The following is a 25,387-nucleotide window of genomic DNA, read 5'->3' as shown; positions in this document are numbered from 1 at the left end:
TGTATATATATATATATATATATATATATATATATATATATATATATATATATATATATATGTCTAGTTTAGTGCAGTCTCTCTCTCTCTCTCTCTCTCTCTCTCTCTCTCCAGCTGTCCTTCTTTCTCCTTTTACTGAATATTTTCTATCAATTCTTTCCGAAGCTGAAACTTTTTTAATTCCAATTTAATCTTTATCGGTCTTTTATAACTGTAATTCCTTTAACTTCCTATCAAAACCAGGTATTAATTTATCAATCAAACCCAAAGGACTAATATCAGAAAATTCCTTTCCCTCCAATTACTGAATCAAAGTAGTCCTTATTCTATGTTTTGTTCAAGAGGATTTCGCTTCAAAAGATCATAACGTCTGGCAAGCTCAAAAAGATCATCTTTTTCATACATTCTAGCCTTTTATGGGTAGGATTTCAAACAAAAGTCTCGACATTATAAGATATTTTGAACTCTGGTTTCGCTGAACATTTCTTAACTAAATGAAAGTAAAACCGGCACAACAGACCCTGAAAATTCCGACATAAACTCAAATAATCTTTTAAAGACAATTTTTACTATTTCTGAAACGTTTTAACGAAATTGATATCACGAATTAGCCACCAATTTCTGTTACGAATCTAGCTCGTAAGTATCATAAGAAAGTGAAACCAACAATTTAAGTAAAAATCAACAAGCAATTTGTTTCTCTAACATACAAAGTAAAACATTAATTCACAATTATAGTATTGTGAATTTTATCCCAAATAGTCATAAATGCCCTATCGCAAGTCCAAAACTATATAATACTCCCGAATAATTCAACAGTCCTGAATGTCCCGATGTACCACAATGAAGCAATCCAGAATGTATTGAATGATTCCACAGCAAATCCATAGCACTATATAACCAAAGTCAATGATTACTTGGTAATTCTAATGAATACTTTAGATAATTAATTCCTCTCGAATTATGTCTGAAAACAACTGTAAACTCTGATATCAAATGGATTCCAGACAGTCATCAAATATGATTTATTTGCTTGCCAAGCCCCTATTTATACACATTTTCACTTGACTTTGACGGGACTCCTTGTATGGAAAATTTCAATCAAATCGTAAATAAGTCTGTTTCTAGAATATTTTAGCACATAAACAACCTACTTTTAACTAAAATCACGCCCAAAAATATAGATATTTAAACAATGGGCTCACAAATGAAAATTATCCTGAAGTACAACTCACACTCATGGTCAAAAATCAAGTACAAAATACAAATATACATAACACAGGCCATAGCACAAATGGTAAATCGGTTAAGGCTTTTAATAGCAATATCTAAGAGTATGCCAATCTGCTATGTCATCGTTCTTTCTGCAATTTTGTTCCACACAAATTAAAAAAACAATATTATACACTGAAACAACATTTGAGTTATGGTATTCTTTATTTACTCCAACAGTTTTTTTTATAACTTGCATTGATTTTATGATTTTAGTCTTATATTCTAAGGTTTTTGTTTCCCCAAAATTTAGGACATTGTGCACACAATGCAACACAAAGACATATTCTTTAAGCATGGTTAAACAAGACATTGTTAGTCTATTGTCATATATAACATCAACATTAATTTACCCCTGTATTCAGAAAATCACACACAATGATATAAAATTTTAAAAAAATAAACCAATGTTCATATTTGCCTGAAAGTTTGGCTCTACAGTATCGCACTTTGCACATGGTTCGATTTTTGAACATGAACCAATTTCCCAGGTTTTCCTCAATGGGTATATTGGTAATTTCACATAGTTATATTACAATCGGACTTTCAAATAAATTTTAGGGGAACCAATTTTTAGGACACGGAGCCAAAACGCGCCCAATATCTATATCGAAATATGGAATTTACGTGCCGCTAATCCGATTCGTGTCCCATGGCAACGTACTGGGTACAATCGCATTCCCATGATTACTGAGATACAATTGTGTTACCATACAATCCTTGCGTTAGCAGCCTATACCGACGACGATTAAGTTAACGGATAATGGGGTGTTTTGAAGTTTGTTTTCGAGGTATTCGAAAATCGGTAAGTACCACAAAAACAAGAGTTTGAACATAACTATTGGTATTACTATTCGGCTCCTTGGAAGGACACAACGGATATTGAAATTTATTCGCAAAAAACAACGTCACGGCAACGGCAATGGTGTGATTTGCATTAGGCTAAAAAAAGGTATATGCTTTAGCTTGCGTTAGCTTTAAAACCAGTGATTGGAAGGTGACTAAAACTATATGGATTAATAAGAAACAAGTGATTGTGAATTACAGCAAGGAGACCCCAAGACGTGGCAATGTTAGCGGGTATATGGGTTAATTCTGCCGGGGTGGGTGGTGGATGGTAAGACTGTCGAATATACAAGCATTATTTAAGTGAGGAGAAATGAATTGTCATAATTACAGTTTTGTGTTATCTAGACAAGTACTTATTCGCCATTGAAAACAGCGCAGCACTCCTCACATAACCTCCACGCCTAATGGCACAAATAAAAGCCAATTTTATTTTATGTTGATCAAAAATGTGTCTGCAGATATTTAGTAATGGATAATGGTTCCTTACACTTGGCTCGGCACTAACTTCTTTCAAGATCTGAACATTGATCTCCACAAACCAAGGGCGGTTGGGTTGGTGGATGGTAAAGATGCTGTATACTATTTTATCCATTTGAACAAGTGAATCTGATGTCCCGATTGGGACTCCGTATGTCGAATATCTACACCAATATAAGCAATAGGAGAACTTTACACATCTCGTGATATATCAATGATACAGCATATGTATTATGCATATATGTCTATACTTATACCACATACATTAAAAATAACATGGCTTTTAAACTGTTGCTATAAAAAATTTGATATACGAAACATACTCTAATATGAAATTATGATCCGCCAATGGCACAATTAATACGCATCTATAAACATTGTTTTAACTGTATGATATAGATTCAAGACCTTAATGATCAATTTCAACTGATTATTCATTAGCGAGGTAAGAAAATAACCAAGATATATTAATAATTACAGTTCTCTGACTGAATTAAACTCATTACACAATTTCATCCCAATTCTCTCTCTCTCTCTCTCTCTCTCACACACACACACACACACACACACACAAATGTAAATGGGGGAATATATGCACAAATCCAGAGACAGAGACAGACAGAGAGAGAGAGAGAGACCATTGAAACTGAAATTATATCAAATAACGTACACAAACCTGGGTTGAAGACACAGTACGAGCACACATTCTTCCTGGGCGTTTTTCTACAGTGTTCATAATATTATTGATACAAAGTTTCAACAGCCTGTCAATAGGTATACGTCTTGGTTCCTATGCATATATTACAGTATTAAGGACCTCTTGTTAGTGTTATCCACTCAACTATCCAAATATACTTTAGAGAATATCTGAATTATTCTGTTGGGTTTGTTTTCATCTTATTATATATTGATTGTAAAATACTTTGTACAGCTAAGGAGATACCTTAAAATTTACACACACACACACACACACACACACATACATATATATATATATATATATATATATATATATATATATATATATATATATATATACAGTGGCGTCACTAGGGTTGGTGTCACCCAGTGCGGTAACTCATGCTGTCACCCCCATGGACCCCCTTTTCTGCACAAATGTTCAACATTTTTATAGACAGTCATTTTGGTGTCACCCCTCTGAGATGGTGTCACCCGGTGCGGTCCGCACCCCCCTAGCGACACCACTGTATATATATATATATATATATATATATATATATATATATATATATATATAACGGAATTATACATCGTTCAACCCAATTATCTAAACTTGATGAGCATTATATTGTGAAACTTTGAGCTGTAGGGACTTGTATCAAACACTACTTTGGTAAATCGAATAATTGTAAAATGGCAAATACATAGAAGATATTTGCTTCAAACGAGTGAATAACGGATATATTTCATCGAGTGGATAAAAAAAACTCAGCATTTTCACGAGTGGCGTCGCCATGAGTGCAAATGTATCCGTTATTCACTCGTTTCAAACAAATATTCTTTTTATTTTATGCTCACATAAGTTGGCTACCTAAAGTTTGTGAGACAGTAAATTAGCAGATTTCATAAGGTAATGTCATTTGTTTACCGTACATGTTCTGCTGTGCTATGTGTACTTGCGCACAGTATTAGTTCCACATCAGAGTGATACAAATTAACTGATATTTCCAGAATAACAAACTACAAGTTTCAAGGGTAACAGACAGGAATTATTAATAATGACAGTCTGTTAAGTTAAAAGTAGTTCACTGACAAAAAAATCAAAGGGAGGTAAGTATGTTCTGACCCAAAAAAGTAGTTCCTGTAGTGACAAAATATTTTTTCACTGCAGTGAAATATCAATATCATTTTAATTAGAAAATCAAGTAATTCACTGCTTAGCATAAAATAATAACGAATAATGAGAAGAATACACTTATTTCCATATGTGCTGGAAATCAAGACTGGATAAATAGCATAAAAATGAGGATGACATGAAACAATGAAATAGATTCATTTTGATCTCAGAATAATAATAATAATCATAATAATAATAATCATGACCTTATTTGAAGAGGGTAGCACAATGAACAAATCTACCCTGAGGCTCTCATACAAAGAAATTTATTTTATTTTATTTTATTTTAGCTGCATCTCTGAAGCCACTGGATATATTGGGTTTGGAAGCAGGAAATAAGAGTGGGCATTTCTAAGCTCAACTCTAATACTATTCCAGAGCAAAGTTCCAGAGTATTGGAATCTTTATTAAAAGTAATTCCTTATTTGGTTTGGGAATTTTATACTGTTTTGTAGACATGGATCGCAGGTGGGGTGTATTGCCCAGTAGCCTATACTGGAATAGTGATTGTAAATATTCAGGAGCTATTATGGGATATCCTGTACACTAATTTGGCTTTTCTCAAACAGATTTGGTCTTTAATAGGTAATATTTTTAAATTACCAGCTACATTTTCCTTGCTCTCTTTCTCAATTGATATTAGCCTAAATGCTCTTTTTTGAAGATGTGCCAGCTTTTCTATATGTTTATCATTTGAATTACCCGATACTGTATTACAGTAGTCGATATAGGGTTGTATGTAACTGTTATAAAATAGTTTTATGTGCCTTTCAGGGAGAAAATGTCTTACCCTACTGACCAACCATCAACTTGAATTGACCTTTTTTTTACTGATATGTTTGATATGTACTGTCCATGATAGGTTATTATCTACCAAAACACCAAGTAGGAGTAGTCTATCATGACATGTCATTTGCCAACATTTTATCCATTTCAGACTTAGTTCATCAGTATCAAAATTTCTCATTTTATGCCGTGTTGAGATAAGTAATATTTTAGTTTTTCCAGTATTTACCACCATGCTATTGCATGTGCACCAGTTGTCCAGTTTGTTAAGGGCATTCTGTAAAGAAATTTCAAATTCCTGCTTTGTGTCTTGGATGTCTGATAATGTTGTGTCATCTTCATAGAGATTTATAGATAATATTGAGTCTCTTAGTAATGGGGGTAAGTCATTAATAAATAAAATAAATTATAATGGGCCCAGAATTGAGCCCTGTCGTGCACCATATCTAATTGTTCCCAGTTCGGACCGAACATTATTTATATAAACATTTTGTGTTCTCTCACTTAAGTAGGAACTAAACCATCTATAACTGTATCACCATGTCAAAAGCTTTCTTGAAATCTACAAATACACATCTTATTATTCTGCCTTGGTCAAGTGCTTGAAGCCATTTATCAGTAAGGGAGATCAAGACAGTCTCATATGAATGTTTCTGTCTAAAGCCTGATTGATTATGGTGTGACAGCAAGTGGTTGGTTAAATATTCCATAAATGAGTCACTGACATGTTTTTCAATCAATTTTGACAAGTTTGGTAGTATTGAGATTGGTTGGTAGTTATCAGTATCATCCTTAAAATCAGATTTGTGAATAGGAGTTACTTTTGCAGTTTTCCATATTTTAGGGACAGATGAGGTTGCAATACTTAAATTGATTATGAATGTTATGCTTTCTACAATAGCAGAGGCAGAATATTTACTCCCTTTGAATATTTAGATTTTTGTTTTTGGTACACTACCTCATAATTGTATGTATATTGATTCACATATTCAAATAGTTCCATATCATTGTATATTTGCAGTGTTCTTGGTTCCGAGCCAGATTCGGCCGAAAGATGGCAAAAGGCATGGTAGCTCCTACTGGTGCAAACGATGTCAGTGAGTACCCCTAACATCTGCTAACATTTGTAGCATGGTCAATAATACAGTACGTTTTAATTCAAAACATGATTAAGTGATGTCTAGCATAGCTCTCCAGGTCTAAAGACCTGCACCCAATGAGCTGGCATGGGGACGAATATTCCATAACTCGTCCAATTCTTAAAACGAGTAAACCTCTGTAAATTCTTGATTCATAATAAGATGAACATGGTCATACAGAGCTAGCAATCTTCTATACGATGCACATCTGAAGTAATTTGTAGCTTGCGGCTGTAGTCCATAAAATCAAACAATCTAGATTACTGGCACCTTGAAAACTGCTGATAAACTTTAACTGGTGTTTACAGAGCACTACTTCCCACCTAAATCTTTCAGACTTAGCGTTATATACTATTTCTGCAAAAACTGCTTCCTTTATCCATCTGAATGTTGGGATTTTTTTTCTTCTGTTGTATAGTTTCTGGTTGTTTTAAGTTGCAGGCACAAAAATAACTTACACCAGGACATACTTAGTCTTTCACTGATGTCAATGATTAGAGAGGGCGCACACCAGTTATTGTGTACTTTTGAGAGAGTGACAATACCAGCTGCTGAAAGTGCAATGAAATATACAAGATGTAAAAAAAAGTTATCGGCTCTTTTTTATACAATTTGTCTCTGAAGTTCCGGAAGTGAAAATGACCAAGTGGACCTAGCACATTTTTGAAAGATGCACATCTGGAGTAAGGCCAAGCTGTATACTCTATAACCCATATTACACCCATCAATCTTATATCAAAATAAAGGGAATTAACGGTTCTTTGAATTATACCTAAGATATACAAGGTCTTTTTTAAATAGCCAGTATAACCAGTGAGGAAAGCTGGGGAAATTCTTTTTATTTAAAATCCTAACCATATGCAACCCTATGCAAAATACGAAACTGTAGAGCGCCACCTTAAAGCAACTATAAAAATGTATGCAATTATTTTAATTTTATTTTCATATAATTATGTACAATGTTCTGGATAAAATGGTACATTCATATTGATGTTAAGCATGAAAACAAGCTAATTATGCTCATGCTGCTCTTACTTACATAATTTGCCATAAGGCATGTTTGTATGAGTAGTGACCTTAATTATTGGGAAATTAAAAGTCTTTATAGGAATAGAATCAACTTAAATTTAAAACTGTTGCAATAAGTAAAAGAATATATAGTGTAAATGTTTTTTTTTCTTCATTTATTTGCAATGAAATATAAAAAAATGATGAGAAAGTGAATTCGCTTCTTCCATATTAAATAGGCAAATATTTTACACTTTGACCTTTGACTTTTATGAACCTGATGTGTTCCATCCCTTTTCAAACTGTAAAATTCATTGTTGATATGTCAGAAATAATTGTGGCCAGTTTCATGTTCCTGTCATACAGCATAACATTGATTGCTATGTTCACAAAATGTAATATGCATTCTTAAAATAGCTCACTTTTTATGGGGGGGGGGAGGGCTGGACTTGTTAGAGACTCTGACACTTATACATACTGTTCTGTGGGGGAATTGCAGGAGAATTATTCAAAAGAACTGTTTTTATGCTTGCAACTTAAATGTTTCAGCCATAAAATCATAATTAAATCATACAATAACAATACCTATATTCTCTGTATAGACCTTGTGTATCTTAGGTATAATTTTAAGAACCTTTAATTCCCTTAAATCACCAGCTGATATGTATTTTTGAGAGGGTGACATATGTAAGGTGAAGTTGTTTGCATTTAAAACATGCACAGTGGAGAGAATGGTGTTATAACTCTATGCTATTTTAATGTAATGTGGATGATATTTCTTTGGATATTGTACTTTTGGAAATTGTACATGATTTAAACACACTGCTAACTAAAATGACAGCTCCCTTGTGCTAAAAAATCAGCCTGAATTAGTCTAAAGTACTCTATCCATAGCAGCTATTAAAATAGGGAAAATGAATTGTGCCAGACTAGACAATACCAGCTTCTGAAAGTGCAATGAATGAATTACCAACTATATCAAATGTAAAAAAAAATGTTATCAGCTCTTTTTGTATACAATTTACCTCTGAAGTTCAGAAAGTGAAAATGACCAAGTGGAGCTAGCACTTTTTTGAAAGGTGCACATCTGGAGTAAGGCCAAGCTGTATACTCTATAACCCATACTACACCCATCAATCATATACCAAAATAAAGGGAATTAAAAGTTCTTTGAATTATACCTAAGATAATCAAGGTCTTTTTTAAACAGCCAGTATAACCAGTGAGGAAAGCCGGGGAAATTCTTTTTCTATAAAATCCTAACACTATGCAAAATGTGAAACTGCAGAGCGCCACCTTAGATTAACTGATGTTTGCATGATCAACAATTTACTGTTTAACATTTTAGGTAGGCTAATGTTAGTTTTAAGGTAGCCTTTTGTACAACTCAGGGCCCCAGAATATTGAAAACTTGATTCTTCTAACAGGTACATCTGATCCAACAAAAGAACGCACCCAACTCACTGTAGCCTCGGTGATGACCGCAGAGGAACCTGGAGCTTCAGAGAGAGAGGTCACAACCCCCGAAGCTCTCAATCGTGAGTAGAAAAAGAGAACTGCAAGTGTAAAAGGTCACCCTGTTAACTGCTGAATAAAGATTCATAAAATTCATTAATCAGTTCGTCGTATTATTCATACTTTCCAGGTTTATGACACAAATTACTGTTGAATAAATTTTCTAACTTTCTTTAGCAATAAATTCAAGCACACACACACACACACATATATATATATAATTATTAAACACCTAACCTTATCTAAAAGCGTTAAGAATTTGATTAGCAAAGAGATATATGTTGTGTGTTACAGAGGTAGTTGACCAATTTGTCGCATATGAGGTCGAAAAAATCAGAGCATTGAGCCTCTTAAAAGATGACAAGCTGGCTGATGACTTGATTCATGGGAATGCTACCCTTCACCAAATTTGTAAGTATAACTTCTCTTCCATATGGGAACTCAGATTGTATTGCGAGTCAGTCCTAATTGTGTATATTACTAAAAATAATTTGTAACGCTTCCTTCAAGTTCTTGTCTTTTTAACGAATGTCTGCTTTTAATATTTTATTCTTACATAAATATACTGATACCAAATTAATAAGATTATTTAAAAAACAAAACATTAATGGGGGATTTTCCATAACCAGAACATGTGGTCTCAATAGAAGTAAACATGAATTATTAGATTGCAATACAATTCAGCTTCACAGGATATGAGCTTTATTCACTTTTAGTACAAGCTGTTTGCAAGGAGAAGCTGAGTGGACTGCCAAGGGTAGAATGCTAAAGAGAACCCACAAATTAAAAAGGTCAGTGAATGAATCTTAGTCTGGATTTTGCAGTTGGAGTTTTATTTCAGATTTTGAAACACAGATCTTGCTCTAGTTCTGCATGCAGTGTTGGTGTCTTCAACACTGAGATTTTGTTTTATTGGACTTGTCTGTTTTTATTTAAAGTCATATATTGTAATCCGCATTATATGCCACTTGGCCAGCTCTTGCTGACCTAACGTCAAGAAAATTGTTTACTACTTTTGTTTTCACATTGAGGACTGACGCCACAGATTAAGTCTGTTTCTTTCCTATTGCTGTTCTCAAGTCGACGACTGACACCACAGGTCAAAGGGAATCGGACAAGAAGAAAAGGTGGTTGAGTATTCCAAATGAAATGTGCTATGTTGTTCCAAAATTAACTCTAGTTGTTACAGTGGAAACAATCAGGAACACCTATACTAGTGAACTTGGCATTTGGACAAGAATCCCTAAACAGCTCAAGCAAAGATGGCCAATTTTATGTGGAATGCTTCTTTTTGCATGAACTAAGGTCTTATCTAGAGAAGAAAATTAAAACATTTAGTTTTACTTTCAATGTTTTAAGCAACACTGGTACTTTTCATTTCCACAAAAGTAAAAGACATACAGAGACTAGACTATGACCATGTTATTTAGTTTTTGATCATCAAGTATGGAGTTTGAGATCATTTTTGATTATCGAGTATGGAGTTTTGAGTTTATTTTTGAGACCAAAACAAGATCACAACTAATATACTATCATGTTTAATACTGATAGCGTGGTAGGTTGATTTAATACTAATTAACATAAGATCTTTATAATATTTATCAAGAGTCCCTTTTCTCTTCATGTCACTAGAGAATTTACATTAACATCTAAAATGTTACTTCAGATAACTGTCATTTCCTTGTAAAAGGACTTTCTATATCAGTGGGAATAATATCTAATTAAGGTAACCACAATCCAAGGGAGATAAACAAACTAGGGTAGCAATGAAGTTGATTAAGTTGACTCCCTTCATATGGTAAAGTTGACATAAATGCTGCCATACATATAGTTCACATTTATCAAGTGGATTTTGTTTAATCATGCTAACAAAGGTAGTACACTGTATGAATAAAACGATAAGTCTCAAGTGTTCAAAATTGTGTTAAAAATAAATAATTATAAATAGATAGATACATATACATGTATGACATTAAATTACATTTGTCGTCTCAGGCACTTTTGGCATAATGAAGCTAACAACTGAAGGTATTTGTCAAATAATTAAAGTGCAAAGGATGTATTCAAATCCTACAAGTGAATAGTTGCTGGAGTAATCATTATTGTATTGACCTGAAATGGATGGACAGATGGAACATAGATGTACAGATAAACAAAACCAAATCAGGCATAAAAGTAGGTTTGTACACATAATGTGCATTGAATATCAAAATCATACACATGCTGAATATACATACCGATATTACCGTCCAGCCTGCTAAATTTTGTTGTTGATGTTATTTTTCTTGTTTGTTTGTTTTGGTTTTTTTGTGGGGTTTTTTAATTTGTTTTCAGCAAACAAGGTTTCATTCATCATTTTTTTTAGTTGGTGAATACAACCAACATACAACACATCTCTCACCATATATTATTACATTATTTTAAATTCCTAAATACAAATATAGCCAGTTATTTAGTTGCCATAATATTAAGCATGTTCCATAAACGTCATTTACAATCAGAAGTCTTTTCTTAATGTTTAGTTGCTTTATATTTTTCTGCACAGAAAACAAAATCTTTAGGGTTGCAAAAAAGAAGGAAAGTGAATTCTTACGCAAATTTATTGCATCTCTTTCCTGTCATCTTGACAAGTGTCAAATTCTTTTAAGATTTATAAATGTCATGGAATGTTGACTTTTTCTTTCTCATTAGCCATGTCTCATTGTATATGATACTGAATGAAAATAATTCAGAAATAAACTTCTCTTTCTTTTTCAGATTTTAATGTGAATTCACTTCTTCCTCTATATTGTTCTTTCCCTTCATTCACACAGACTCTACAAAGGTTTCTTCTTTATTCCCTTATTTTTCTCAGTTATTTATTCTTCCACTAATATCCACACACTGTTAAAAGATACCGCCGTAAAGCTGAGAGGTTTTGGCTTTCCACCAGACTCACTATTCATAAGCTAATCTATGAAGCCGCTAAGAAAATGTCACAAATATAGTCCATGCAGCGAAATCAGCCCACTACACTACTAAGATCATGGAAAGTTCCAGCTGCAAAGAACTCTTCAAGATTACTAACAAGCTAATGTCAAGGAACAAATCTACACCACTTCCAACTACCTTCTATCTAGTCGACCTTCCGGATATTATCAAAAGTACATTTCACTGACGAACTCCAGTCCAACATACCTATCCGACCTCATCCATATGTACACACCAGCAAGATACTTATGCTCCTCTTCTGACAATCGGATACTCATTATTCCCACTATAAAAACAGTCATATGGACAACATTCTTTTGCATACCAGGGCCCAGCAATGTGGAATGAATTGCCCACTGAACTTAGACACAAAGACACAGTGATCCCATTCAAGAGTGCTCTTAAAACTCACTTATTTCAACTGCAAGAACAAACTTAAAGATCTAATAATGTTTCCTACCTTAAATATTTTCAGCATGTTTTTTATGTTTTCTAATTTCAAGGTGTTTATTTTCGGTAATCATATCATTATATATGTTTTTTGTTATAGGTGTTGTCTAATGTTGTAAAGTGCTTAGAGCTTCTAAAGATGAGGCGCTACACAAAGTCCTCATTTTTATTATATATGTACTGTTTTAGTGCATGTTTTGTTTAAAATAATTCAGTTTTTGGCCTACTATTACTTTTATATATTATTGTTCAACAGTTATAAACAAGCTAAATTTTCCTTATATGTTATGTACAAGATATTTGTTATGCTAATTAAGTGTAACTAATGACCAAATGACCCACTAAATGTTAATTTAGATTTTTTATAGTGACATAATAATAGCAAGTGATGTTAGCTAATAGAAATTCTAAATTAGACAAAAGGATATACTTAGTGTCAGTTTATTTTTCATTAGTTTCCTATGCATGGGTTGAGGGTTGGGGAAGGAGTTCCAGAGTGGGGTGTGAGGTTGATTTTTTTAGATTTCATTTGTAAATGGTTATAGAAGAAATTAAAACATAAGCACAAATTATTCCACAATATTCTCAACTCCAAAACTAACCTTTTTTCATCAGTTATGTTGGACAAGCTTATGAGCTGATTCAAATCATTTAAAAAATCTATTCTTACGATTACTGTAGATTGTAATATCAGACACGTGGCAACAAATTATACTGTAAAGAAATGGTCTCTAAAGTTCAAAGCAATGACCTACCTTGTGCTTTTTTATATCTATTCCAAATCTGGTCTTTCATTATCAACATGTTGATAAAATGAATGTAAGGAATCTCTGTATAAGAGGGTACCTGTTATCAGTACATCTTAGGAGCTGTTCCAATCATTTAAAAATTTATTTTCATGATTTCTGTGTATTTTAACATAAAATCAGACATCTGGAACAAATTATATATAAAGAAATAGTTTCTAAATATCAAAGCAACAAGTTACATTATGATTTCTACATCTATTCCAAAAGTGATCTTTCTTGATCAAGTTGATGATAAAATGAAGGTAGATTATAAGGAATGTTCCTATTGAAGGTTAAAATGGAAAACAAGTTGGACAAAACTATTATTTTCTGCATTCAATACCCTCAGCTGAAATGAATAGCTTGCTGTGCCATTGAAAAAGGGACTAAATTCTACTAATTTGGAATTATTCAATCTATGCAACTCCTTGTCCCCATTTCTTCATGTAATATATCCAAATTTGGGTTCTAAAATACGAATTCTCAGAATACATGCTTACATTTTTTTATGTAATCTCCTCCCCCATAAGATTAAATAGAAAACAAATGGTCAAGAGATTGTCAATGGTATGAAATAATTAATTTATTCATTTCAAGAATCATGATTTGTTTTCTACATGTCTGTAACATGCTTACATATATCTTGGCAGACGCCTTATAAGTCAATTCAAATTTAAACCTTATCACCCTTTAGATGAAGCTAGTTACGCTGATTTATGAATTTGAGATTCAAGATAAACCTTCACCCACTACCCCCTCCACCCTCATCAACTTTGAATTGGAAACGGTTTCATTTTTGGGCATCACTATTTGGGTTATTCATGTTGGAAATTAGTTGTACAGCAAGGAGGTGGAAATTAGCTGTAGAGCAAGGAGGTGGAAATTAGCTGTAGAGCAAGGAGGTGGCTGGATGTTCAAGTAAATGGACAATACAGAATGAGAGCCCATATTGCTTTAAAACTGGTATCCTCCTGTGCAGCACATTAACATAATCACTTGACGGATCCCCTTCCCCACCACTTGTCTCTTTTAGTTTTGAATTAGAAATGACAGTTTTCATCAATGATGGGGGTGGGGTCTGGTAGATATTTATTTTTCTTGATATTTAAATCAATCATGGTGAAAATCAGCTTTTAATGATGGAATTGATTGTTGGTTCAGGTAAAAGGACAAAAAAAGAATGGAAGCCAGTTTTGCTTAAAAACTGGTGACCCCTCATTAACCATGTTGGCATTCTTCTGTGAGTGAACTTCACAATAATTTACAATCAACAATGGGTAACCACTTTATCTTCCACCTCTAGATACAACTGATGCTTTACAGAAATAAATGCATCTCCAAATCAAAATTTAATTAACAATTTTTAACTAGTTCTGGTATTGGGTCTGTTTTCAGTAGGAGACTATTCATGTGGAAAGATGTAGCTTAATTATTCATGGGTTCAATTAATCAGTCAACTGAACCACATTTTAAAAACTGTGAAGTTTTGACCCCTATATGGATGACTGGTTCATTACTCAAATCATCAACTAGCATCATCTATCAACTGTTGTTTTGTAAATTTTGTTATGAAATTCATTCCTTTGGTTATGATGATTCAATATTCAGTTTTTAAAAAATTCAAAAGTAGTTTTGTCATTCAAAATAAATGTCATTGTTTGAGTGATTCACAACCTATGAAAACTTAAACCCATGTACATATTATATATTACTGAATGTTTCTGACTCCTACGTAACCAATGGGGGTGCCCCCCGAGTGGCTGAATGGTCTAAAGCGCTCTCCATTATGGATCACTGCCATCTCACCTCTGTCTGCGTGGGTTCGGGTATAGGATTCAGCCAATGTGGGTATGTGAGAAAGCTTGCCAGTAGCTTCTCGTGGGTCGGTGGTTCTTCCCAGGGGTTTCCCGGGTTCTTCCTACACCATTAATACTGGCCGCCATGCATAGCCTATCGTGTGTTGAAAAATTATGTTGCCCGCAACAACAATGACAATCTATCCAATGTAGGAAGTAAATTATTATTATTATTATTATTATTATTATTATTAAGTAAATTATTATTATTATTATTATTAGACAACTCGTACCATGACCAATTTTAAACATTTAGAATGCTTTTTAAGGCTTTTCTACTTTATGCATTTAAAACAATTACATGTACTCAAAATATATGCACATGTACAAAGAAATATGCCCTGTTTTAAATATTTTTATTTCACTTCAGTACAATTCTGTTTATTTTAGAAGTTGATGAGTTGTGTTACTGATGTTGGCTTGACCAATATATTGGTCAAAAGTCAAAATGGAACATTTGATTACCATACTTTGAATGGCCAGAACTTAAATGATACCTGTAACATTTGTTAGACTAAATTTATTAATAAAATTATTATCTTGAAAAAATCAAATGCATTTAAATAATTTTATAATAAGATTAGCAATGATCAAAAAGTGGACGGTGTTAAATCTGTGTGTTACAATTTGTGTTTTAAAAAAATGCCATCTAAAGCTTGGACGATGACAGTTTTGTTTCATAATGAAAAGTTATTGTGAACTTCTAAACATATTTTGATATCTAATATAGGGTGGGAGAATAACACACATTTGTTTCAGCACATACAAAAGAATCACACGATTATAATTAGCCTCCTAACAAATTAATAAATCCTTGAAGGAAATTATCTTAGATAAAAGAACTCCGAGTTATGGAAAATGTTTTGGCCATCAGTTAGATACCTTTCTAAACTAGTCATTGATAGCAAATATAAATTTTATTCATTTTCTTGCAAATTTAAATTAAGTTAAATACTAGTCATGCATAGGAACTATGGTGAAGAACATATCCACTATGCCAAAAATGTATAAATCATTTTAAAAAGCATTGATAGTTTCTTACTTTTCCAGGTATTTCTTTTCTATGGTTTAAGAGCTGAATAGTTCAATAGATACTGAATTTATGTATTAATTTATACTTAAAAGTGCAAAACATTTTAATAGATGCAAGTATTCATGCTTGGAGACAATTTGTGCTACATAATTTTATTTTATTTAAAACTGTCAAATTTGTAAAGCTTTTGAGAGCATACTAATGTTGAAATTTTAAACATGCCATTTAATCAGAACATTGCAAGTTGTAATTAGTACATGGAAATTTTGGATTATGTTTTTACTTTTATTTATAGCACAATGACCATTGTTAATAAATTGTCAAACTTTCAGCAATCTCAGCTTTTATATTATACTATGATTTCAGTTTGTTAATTTAAATTTCTGATTTTTTAAAATAAAAATAAAAATTGTTTAGATAAACTATAATTTGGATGACAGAGTTTATGTGATCTTTACTTGGTACACCAATATGAACTTGGGAGACGTACATGTGGTACTATTAAACTGACGATTCTGAGGAACAATGTTGCAGCCCACACAAGTTCTTCCTTATTTGGCATGACTCTGTGCTAGCCACCTGTTTTTGAGTGTGTCTTCACAATGACAAACTGCTGACCACTGGCACAGAACAAGATTTTTCATTAGTAAGTTTCTAATACAAACATTGTCGTTTGGACACATCACCAATATTGATAACAATAAATCTCCTGGGTTGTTTTTATGTGTATTTCTCTCTTCATATCCGATAAGTTTCCACACAGTGATTAGAATGAAGTCAGTGTCATTGTGTCCTCAAAAACATAGATGTCTGCTTTGCACTCTGTAGGCAGGGGTCCATTAAAAATCTGAATGATTGGCATTATAGACTTTCCACTCAATTACTTTTTTCTATTTGAAATCATAAACATTTAGTACTACATTTAGTACTTTTTGTGACATTTGGATGTTGAAATAATCTGAGCAACACAAAGGCAAACCATGTTGCTGCAATACAACACAATGTGTCTGATCCAACCCACATTACATGCCATCAACAGCTGGTCCCAAATATATCACTACCACATCTATCATTTCATATTAGGTCCATCATAATAGTCTGGACTGATAAAGCATTGAATCTATATGGCTAAGACTGATGGAATAAACAATTTTTGATAAATAAACTACTAATATTGCTACAACACAGTAGATTTTCATTGCCACTGTGTACTGGTGCTCACCTAGCTGCTGCCATATTGGAATTTTCACACTAAAAAAACACCCGTTTTCATGACACTACTGACTTTTCTATATAATCAGTACACAAATGTATTATCGAGTTTAAGCACAATATATGATGAACTCCAAATACTTTTACTCAGTTCTAAAAAATCGTTTTCTGGTAAATAATGAATTTATTTTTTAAACATTCCTGCTTGAGGTATGGGCATGAGAGTCAGAACTCGATCACCAGGCTGAAAACTCCTTTCCTTTGTATTTCTGTCATACCTTAATTTCAGTAGAGTGATGATTAGTTCTTGTTAGATCACTTTGACAGCTTCTATTTCAAACAAGAGACATAGTCAAGAAGATTAATATTTGAAGCTTCATTTTAAAGGAGTTGCTTTTTCTAATAATGCTCCATGGACAGTATGTACAGAAACCAGTTCTGAACGAATAAAAAGCAAGTATTGTTCAACTCATTCCATAACAGCAAACAACATAACAAGGCCCACTTAACAAATGGTATATTGGTTGCTAGTCTTATAACAGCAATATCTAGAAGTATGTGAATCTGCTTTGTCATCACTATGTCAATTTTTATTAAAAATGAACTTTAAAAATAAAATAAAAAATACAGAAAAACAACATTTGTGCCATGAATTTCTTTCATTTAATCCACCAGTTTTATATTTACATTGATTTTATGATTTCACATTTATGTTCTAAGATTTCTCGTTTTCACCATAATTAAGAACACTGTGTACACAATGTGCCACAAGGTATATTCTTTAAGCAATAGCAAAGTAGACACAATTAGCCACACACACACACACACACACACACACACACCTTTTCACACTGTGTTTGTTGGTAAGGAACCAGACTAATTGATTAACAGAGGAATATAGGAAATCATTATAACAAAATTATCCTTGAGTTAATTCTCCCTTAAATCAAAAATATATATCTCTCTCTCCCTTTGTTGGTTAGTCTGTCAGCAGCGTATCATATTGACTGCTCTCTCTCTCTCTGGAGAGAGAAAGGTAATTTGGGTTTGATTAGACCCATGAAACTTAAGCTACACCAAGTAACTTACAAAAACCTGGTTACTTGTAATGGTATGTGCACTTTCCCTGGAAGTTATCTACAGAGCTCATAATACCAATGATACAAAGTTGCAATAGCCTGTTGATACAAGAAGGTACTTGGTCCCAAGTCACACATATTGCGATCTATTTCATGCTTGCAAAGAAAGGGGTGTTCTTGAACCTATAATAGGGCTCTAAAGTTTGATTAATTTTGAATATGAAAATGTCTGAAGGCCACCCCCACACCTCCCTTTTCTCACTATATTGGCTGTTAATGTACCACACTAATAGACCAACAGAGGAACAAAGGGACTGACTATAACAAAAATGCCTTTCTATTAATGGTCCCTCGACTCCCAAATCTCCCTCTCTCTCTCTCTCTCTAACATTCACAATATTAAACAAAACTCGACAAGAAAGACCAGAAGTAGTAACTGAGATATAGCTGCCAATCCCTGAGGCAAGGGAAGATCACTCTGACCAACAGCCACCGAGGTGGGCAGATAACTAAGCCTCTTTAGCTCAAAGTTTTTATCTGAGACGACTGGATTTGCTAGGTAGTGGTAGTTCTCCAAATGTATTATGATTGGGTAACATATATAAAGAAGAAACCTAATTTCTGTTGTTATGGGGGACTGAAAGTTTCACAAATAAGCCCCATTTTCTGAAAAGAAATACATTTCAAAATCATCTAAATTTCCAACATTTAACAAAATTCTAATTTCATAATTAATTTCCCCCATGATCATTAAACTTGAAAAATTACTGCTGATGCCTTTGAATCTACTACAATTTCTATGCACTAGGACTCTCCAGTTTCATGTTCAACTGACCTCAGTTGCATTATTCTGGCATTAAATTCTCTCTTTCTCATTAGGCAAAAATATGCATATTTTCTGCAGACATCCAATTTGTGGGGATGACTTTAGCATGTATCAACATAAGACAAATCGATTCAAAGTTTTGATAAATTAAGTCAGAGTATATAGACAAACTTACCTGCAAACAAGTGGCACAAACTGTTCATCCTTGATCCCATCATGAAGGGGGATGTTAACGCTGTAGTGCTTCCCCTTGCCCACCCCTACATCTGTCATGCTACCTGTGCCTACACACGAATAAACAGTAAACATGGTTATTCACACTTACACAGTTCAAAACTATACTGCCCTAATTAAGTCTCAGATTTTTCCTTTTTGTAAAACATTCTGAACTGTTTTATCTCTTTCTGTAAACCATCATGGTATTATAAATGGTTTCAAGTTTGATTCATTAAGGCGTGGCTTTAGTTTAAAGTTTAGGATAGCTTACAATCAAATAAATGTCTAAGACTTTGGAACTATCACATGTAATCCTTTTAAATCGAGCACAAATGCAACCTGCATGGACCCAGATCTGCCATCCTATAATGCACTGGCAAATCTATGTCTAGTGTTTGTTAGGATTATCCATAGAACAAATAATATAGACCCTGATCTGCCATCCTATAATGCACTGGCAAATCTATGTCTAGTGTTTGTTAGGATTATCCATTGAACAAATAATATAGACCCTGATCTGCCATCCTATAATGCACTGGCAAATCTATGTCTAGTGTTTGTTAGGATTATCAATATAACAAATAATAATATAGACCATGATCTGCTAGCACTTGTGATCACAGATCAGGGTCGACATTGTTTGCACTTGCACTCAACTTATAAGCAATTATATAATGTACATATGGTATGATAAATACATCACTTATTTTTCAGACTAGTGATTGTGACCATCAGCAGTACAGCTCAAGATGAAGGCTCTGATTAAGCTTCAAGACTGTATGAGAAACAGTACTCTAAAAACAAATCAGGTAAAAACAGGACCACAAGTAGTATGCTCCTCTGGAACAAACACATAGTCCAACTCATAAGGAATATACAAAAACAAGAGGCCCAAGTATTCTTGGGAATACCCACATGCTGCCTAATAACCCAATGCAAGAGATGCTCGGCAGTAAATTTGGGTTAGTAAATGCTTTTCATAGAAATTTCAGCCAATGCTGTTGATTACATATATTATAAAAATTAATTGTTTCAAGGACTTTTCTTAATCTTCATCCATATTTGATGGCACATATTAGCACAAAATGGCAACTACAGAAAAACCTTTATACCATGAAACTTTCTGTCAAAGTCAGTCAAATTCTGTTTGGCTGTATTCATTTTTTAGATAAATTTGTTGAAATGTTTCTTTATTATATATATATATATATATATATATATATATATATATATATATATATATATATATATATATATATATATATATAGTAATTACAACTATATCTGATGGTCTGATGGTGGATTGGCATCATTTGTATAAATCTTTGTTAAGCCTTCTTTTGAGAAGAAATCTATGCTTTTCTTAAGTGACTATATTAAATGGCAAATACTAGGTATTATAAAAACTCTAAAGCCATTCATGCCAGAATGTTGTTTGTCAAAATGTGATCAAACTATGTCTTGTGGTTTTGGGGAAGTCATTTAAAGGTTTTTCCATTTTTAGCACTGGAAGTCAAATTTGAAGGCAAATCAGCATCAACTACACAAAAATTGAAATTCCCATTATGATAGAATGCTTCCTTTAAATCTGGTAAAATTCTGTTGAAAAGGTTTTGAGAAGAAGTCTATTTAGGGATTTTTAGTGTTTAGTAAAGGTGGCCATATTTGACAGCAGACTGGTATCAGTTTTGCAGTTTGAAAATTGATGCTGTAGCTAAAAATGACTGAAAATGGTTTCATTGGTTTTGTTGTAGAATAAGTTGAAAATAGTAATTTTTTATGGATACATGATGTATAAGGGCAACACATTATAGATGCAGGGCCAAGCCATAGGCTCATTTGGTCTTACAGCCAGATTAGCTAAAAAATTACAATATCTGAAATAATGTTATAAATGGAACTAACTTAATGCAGGTCCATCATGCATAGGAATAGGTTTAGAGTCACTTTATTGATGGTGACAAGTTAGACTTATTTAGATGAATGTACAGTGAAACTTGTCTAAAGTAGTTATCTGCAGGAAAAGGTCAAACTGGCATCTTAACATTTCAATGAAGGCCCATGTACAAAGCTTAGCTTTTTAACAAACATCAGAACAAATACAACTATTATTATTATCATCATCAATCAAATTCTGTATTCTTAAATATTCTTATATTTTCTGAGATTTGTATTGTTCTAAATTCCATAAGGATTTACTCAGCACCAAAATTACCAAGTATTTATACTCCAAATGACCTCTGACCTTATCTCTCCTAACAAACCAGCTTTTGCATCAGAACATTTATTTGAGTGTTACTGGCCCCAATCAGTACCTCCCCTTCTCTATTATGAAATTATTTTGGCCTTTAGCACAATTTTCTATTCAAAAGATTTATCGTTTAGAATTTCTGATGTAACAGACAGCTAGCAGAACTGCTGGTAAATAAACAGCTCAAGTTGGTATCCTCAAAAGTAAATACTTCTTGGCCAAATATAGACTGTCTCAGCCAACGATGACAGGTTACATATGATCAAGATTTGATTTGTCCTTTAACTTGTGCATACAAAAAACACTTTTCCCATTATGAATTTGCTATCAGATGTGTATACAGAAAACAATGTTCCCAACATGTATTTGCTATCAGATTTGTATACAGAAAACAATGTTCCTAACATGTATTTGCTATCAGATTTGCATAGAGAAAACAATGTTCCTAACATGTATTTGCTATTAGATGTGTATAGAGAAAACAATGTTCCCCAACATGTATTTGCTATCAGATGTGTACAAAGGAAACACCACTATGAGATGTGCATGAATTTTCATTGTAGTTCTCATGTTCTTGTGAAAAGTTTGGCATAGTATTATTTGAATATTTACCCAATTGTATGTCTTAGGTACATTATCTTTTCTTGGATTAAAAACCCCCACTTCAATTACTACAAATATACATGTATAGCGAAGTGGACATTTTCACATAGTTAATGAAACTGGTATGTATCATTATGATCATCTGGTCCATTTTCTCATGACCGCAGCAGACAATGCATTTGTTGTTATGCACTATGCAGACTTCTAGAAAAAGAATTTTGTAATTTAATAATTCAGTTATGAAACTCATTTAATAATTTTCTGCCTTTTCAATCCTCATTACCCCTTTTAAATTCTAGAAGGAACACATTATCTTGAGTATCTTGTTTAACTCAGGCGCTGCACCTTTTGATTCTTGTGCATTAATAAATAGTCACAGATATACATTGAAGCAATTTTAAAAAATTTGATAACCACTCCAGGGGGCTAAGTGGTTAGTGTCCGCATCAGATGCAGAAGGTCATGGGTTCAAACCCTGACCGAGTCATAACAAAGACTTACAAAAATGGTACTAGCAACTGCCTCACTTGGTGCTCAGCATTAAGAGGTTAGTGTTAGGACCAGTTGGCCTGGTGTCAAGATAATATGACTGAGTGGGACTTGATGCTACATGTCTGCATCATGATGCATCAGCACTAGACATCAGTGTAAACTGCGACACTGCAGACATCGTAGTGATATGATTAAATTGTTAAAGCAACATTAAAAATCTAAATCACACAAAATCTGATGACCAATAACATTTAAATTAAGGTCTGGTTTTACAAATTACAATTCAAAGAGCTGCTGTCTTTTGAATCAAAAGAACACTTGACATGGACATCGTATTTTACCATTGCATCTCATATGGAGATCCCTAGTTTACTAGGTCTGGTCAGCTTCAGCAGTTGCAATGTCATGTACATTAATGAATGATTACAATATTTCCAACAAAATGTGTGTGAATTCTACTTGACATTCACCACAGATGAAGTACTGAATACAGCTGAAGAAATAGCATTCCAGTTGTTGTAAACTGTTTGCAGGGATGATTACTGGATGCAGAATTAGTACTAATAAAATCGAAAGGCATGGCCACAAACGGAGGATATATGCCAGTGCTGAATTATAGACATATGGCTCTGGTTATTCTTAGACTGAATATTTTTGTGACTGGATAGTTGCATTATTTGATTTGAGGAATGCTGTGGTTTATCTGACAATTGAGAGACCATTCTGACATTCTCTTGATAGGTGAGGCAATTGTATTTACCCCTTAGATGTTGACATTTAACTATGCTTTGGAGGGGGGGGCTGTCTGCATTACAGTGGGTTGCCAGGTGTTTCTCCATATAAACTCTGTATGTTTATGCTGGACAGAGTGATGGAGTAGTAGTAGCAGTAGTAGTAGTAGTACTAGTATCATTATTACAAACATGCTTACAAAATTTCATTTGTCTACCTGAATTTTGCTATGTAATATTTTTTGTCAAAAAGCCCAAATGTTTTTTTTTTAAAAGCTGTACAATACCTTTACATGGATACAAAAATACAAGCAATATTTTTATGTCTAAGCTGAATGATTTTCTGAAAACTAGCTAACAAGGTTGTAGGGATGGACAGATACATGTATTGATGGAAAGATGGACACTACCAAATCATGATGCCCTGGCTTTGTGCAGTGAGACATAATAAAGGTCTAATAAACTTGATTATTTTTAAAGTATATATGTGTTATATAACGAAAATGAGAATGGAAATGCAATAAATTCATACCTGGAAAGAATCCTGGAGAGTGTTTATGTACAGATACAGTAAGCACCTTGTTGGTTGTACAGAAAGCATCTTCCACACCTGTAAAGTATGAAAGAATGCTCAGGGAAACATTCCTAGCTGCCAAACACTTGTCTTTGAAGTGCATCAGTTTTTTTCAAATATATTTATCAGAAATAAAAACATCTTAGACATGTTTCAATGACAACATAATGAAAAATTACATAAATCTGGAGTGTATAGTTGTCAAGTTTTATCCTAATTTTTGTTCCAAATTTTTTTATATTATTATAACTAATATACTGGGTGCTTTCCTTGTAGGTCATAACCATGTAAAATGATTACCAAGCAACCAATATTCACTCAAATGTGACTGGAAAAAAGTAATGTTTATACTTATTGACAGGAATGTTTTGAAAATGATATTCATCTGCTCCAAATTTTAAATCTGCATGGTGTTTAGATCACTGATTTTATTTTTGATTAGGTGCAATATATTGTTTGTCTTTCTTCAGATTATGCTTCAGGTTGCTGAGAAACTGTCTAGTAGTAACACTGTGAAAGAGAAAGCATACAGTCTTCACTTGACATTGCCAACACTAGACTTCAAGGAGCACTAACAGATAGTATGAAAAACTATAAAGTTCCAGAAAACTCAAAGAGAATGTTGTCCTTGTACAAATGCAACTTTCTGACCCATAAAGTATATATCAAATGTTTGGACTTGCATCGAAAATCTACATGAAACTTTCAGATTTGAAGAGTGCTGTCTTTTATTTTTGTTATTTTTTTTTTGTGTTTTATAAACAGCACACAGGAATAATGCATATATATATATATTCAAACAAGTGTGGCTGTTACGACAGAAACTGATGACTCCATGTGAATGTAAGAGTGGTGAAGATCCACATCCTAGAAGACATGTTTCATGGAAATCGTGGAAAAAATGCCTGCACAGATGGTATTAGACTAATGAAGAAGTCAGACAAAAAAGAATTTGGAGCTATATGCTTCGAACCTACAGAAAACAGCTTAAAGCAAATTGATTTGAGACAAAGAAGGGCACCCTTAAAAAAAAATTACACAAATGCTGGATTTATGATCTAGTTGGTACCATAATTTCCAATTAATGCTTGCAGCAAATTTAAGTCACACTATTTTACATTAGTGATGGTGGAATTGATATGCATTCAATTTAATGGATCAGTTATTACTACTGGAAATTATTGCTGGAGCTGAAGGTGTAAATTTATACACTCATCCTTTTGACCTGTAACTGAGTGCATGACTGCATGCTATCTACATATAGATAACCAAATGTTCCTAATGTTATTTAATTATTGTTGAATTCAGACAGCTCTTACTATTAAACCATGTTTCAGTTGCTTTCTTCAACATATCTTTGTTGTGCATTGTATGGACTATATATGCATTCTGCAGGGCATAA

At 33.2% G+C, this 25,387-nt stretch overlaps 2 protein-coding genes across 4 annotated transcripts in view; one reads left to right on the top strand and one right to left on the bottom strand.

Annotated features, from left to right (window-relative positions):
* LOC149786805 (histone deacetylase 8-like) overlaps positions 1-25,387 on the bottom strand; it is a 126,338-nt gene that overhangs the window by 73,822 nt on the left and 27,129 nt on the right. For all 3 annotated transcript variants that reach the window (XM_089977310.1, XM_089977309.1, XM_089977308.1), the window contains exons 6-7: positions 23,944-24,021; positions 19,294-19,402 (exon numbers count right to left, since the gene is read on the bottom strand). In XM_089977310.1, coding sequence (XP_089833436.1) covers positions 19,294-19,402; positions 23,944-24,021 — 187 coding nt within the window. The remainder of the gene's footprint in view (positions 1-19,293; positions 19,403-23,943; positions 24,022-25,387) is intronic.
* Positions 1,828-9,741, top strand: LOC149786806 (uncharacterized). The gene is made up of 4 exons (XM_089977322.1): positions 1,828-6,339; positions 8,817-8,927; positions 9,199-9,315; positions 9,621-9,741. The coding sequence occupies exons 1-4, from the start codon at positions 6,297-6,299 to the stop codon at positions 9,671-9,673; spliced, it is 324 nt and encodes a 107-aa protein (XP_089833448.1). The 5' UTR covers positions 1,828-6,296; the 3' UTR covers positions 9,674-9,741.

Source organism: Sinohyriopsis cumingii, chromosome 12 (genome assembly GCF_028554795.1).
Source record: "Sinohyriopsis cumingii isolate HCF-2022 chromosome 12, ASM2855479v2, whole genome shotgun sequence".
NCBI classification, from domain to species: Eukaryota; Metazoa; Mollusca; class Bivalvia; order Unionida; family Unionidae; genus Sinohyriopsis; species Sinohyriopsis cumingii.
The sequence above is the reverse complement of the archived record's forward strand: the minus strand, read 5'-3'. Positions and strand labels throughout refer to the sequence as shown.

Coding starts and splice junctions, on each gene's coding strand:
- LOC149786806 (XM_089977322.1), top strand. CDS start 6,297: ATGGCAAAAGGCATGGTAGCTCCTACTGGTGCAAACGATGTCA. Junction 8,928..9,198: donor AACCCCCGAAGCTCTCAATC/GTGAGTAGAAAA, acceptor TGTGTGTTACAG/AGGTAGTTGACCAATTTGTC. Junction 9,316..9,620: donor TGCTACCCTTCACCAAATTT/GTAAGTATAACT, acceptor ATTCACTTTTAG/TACAAGCTGTTTGCAAGGAG.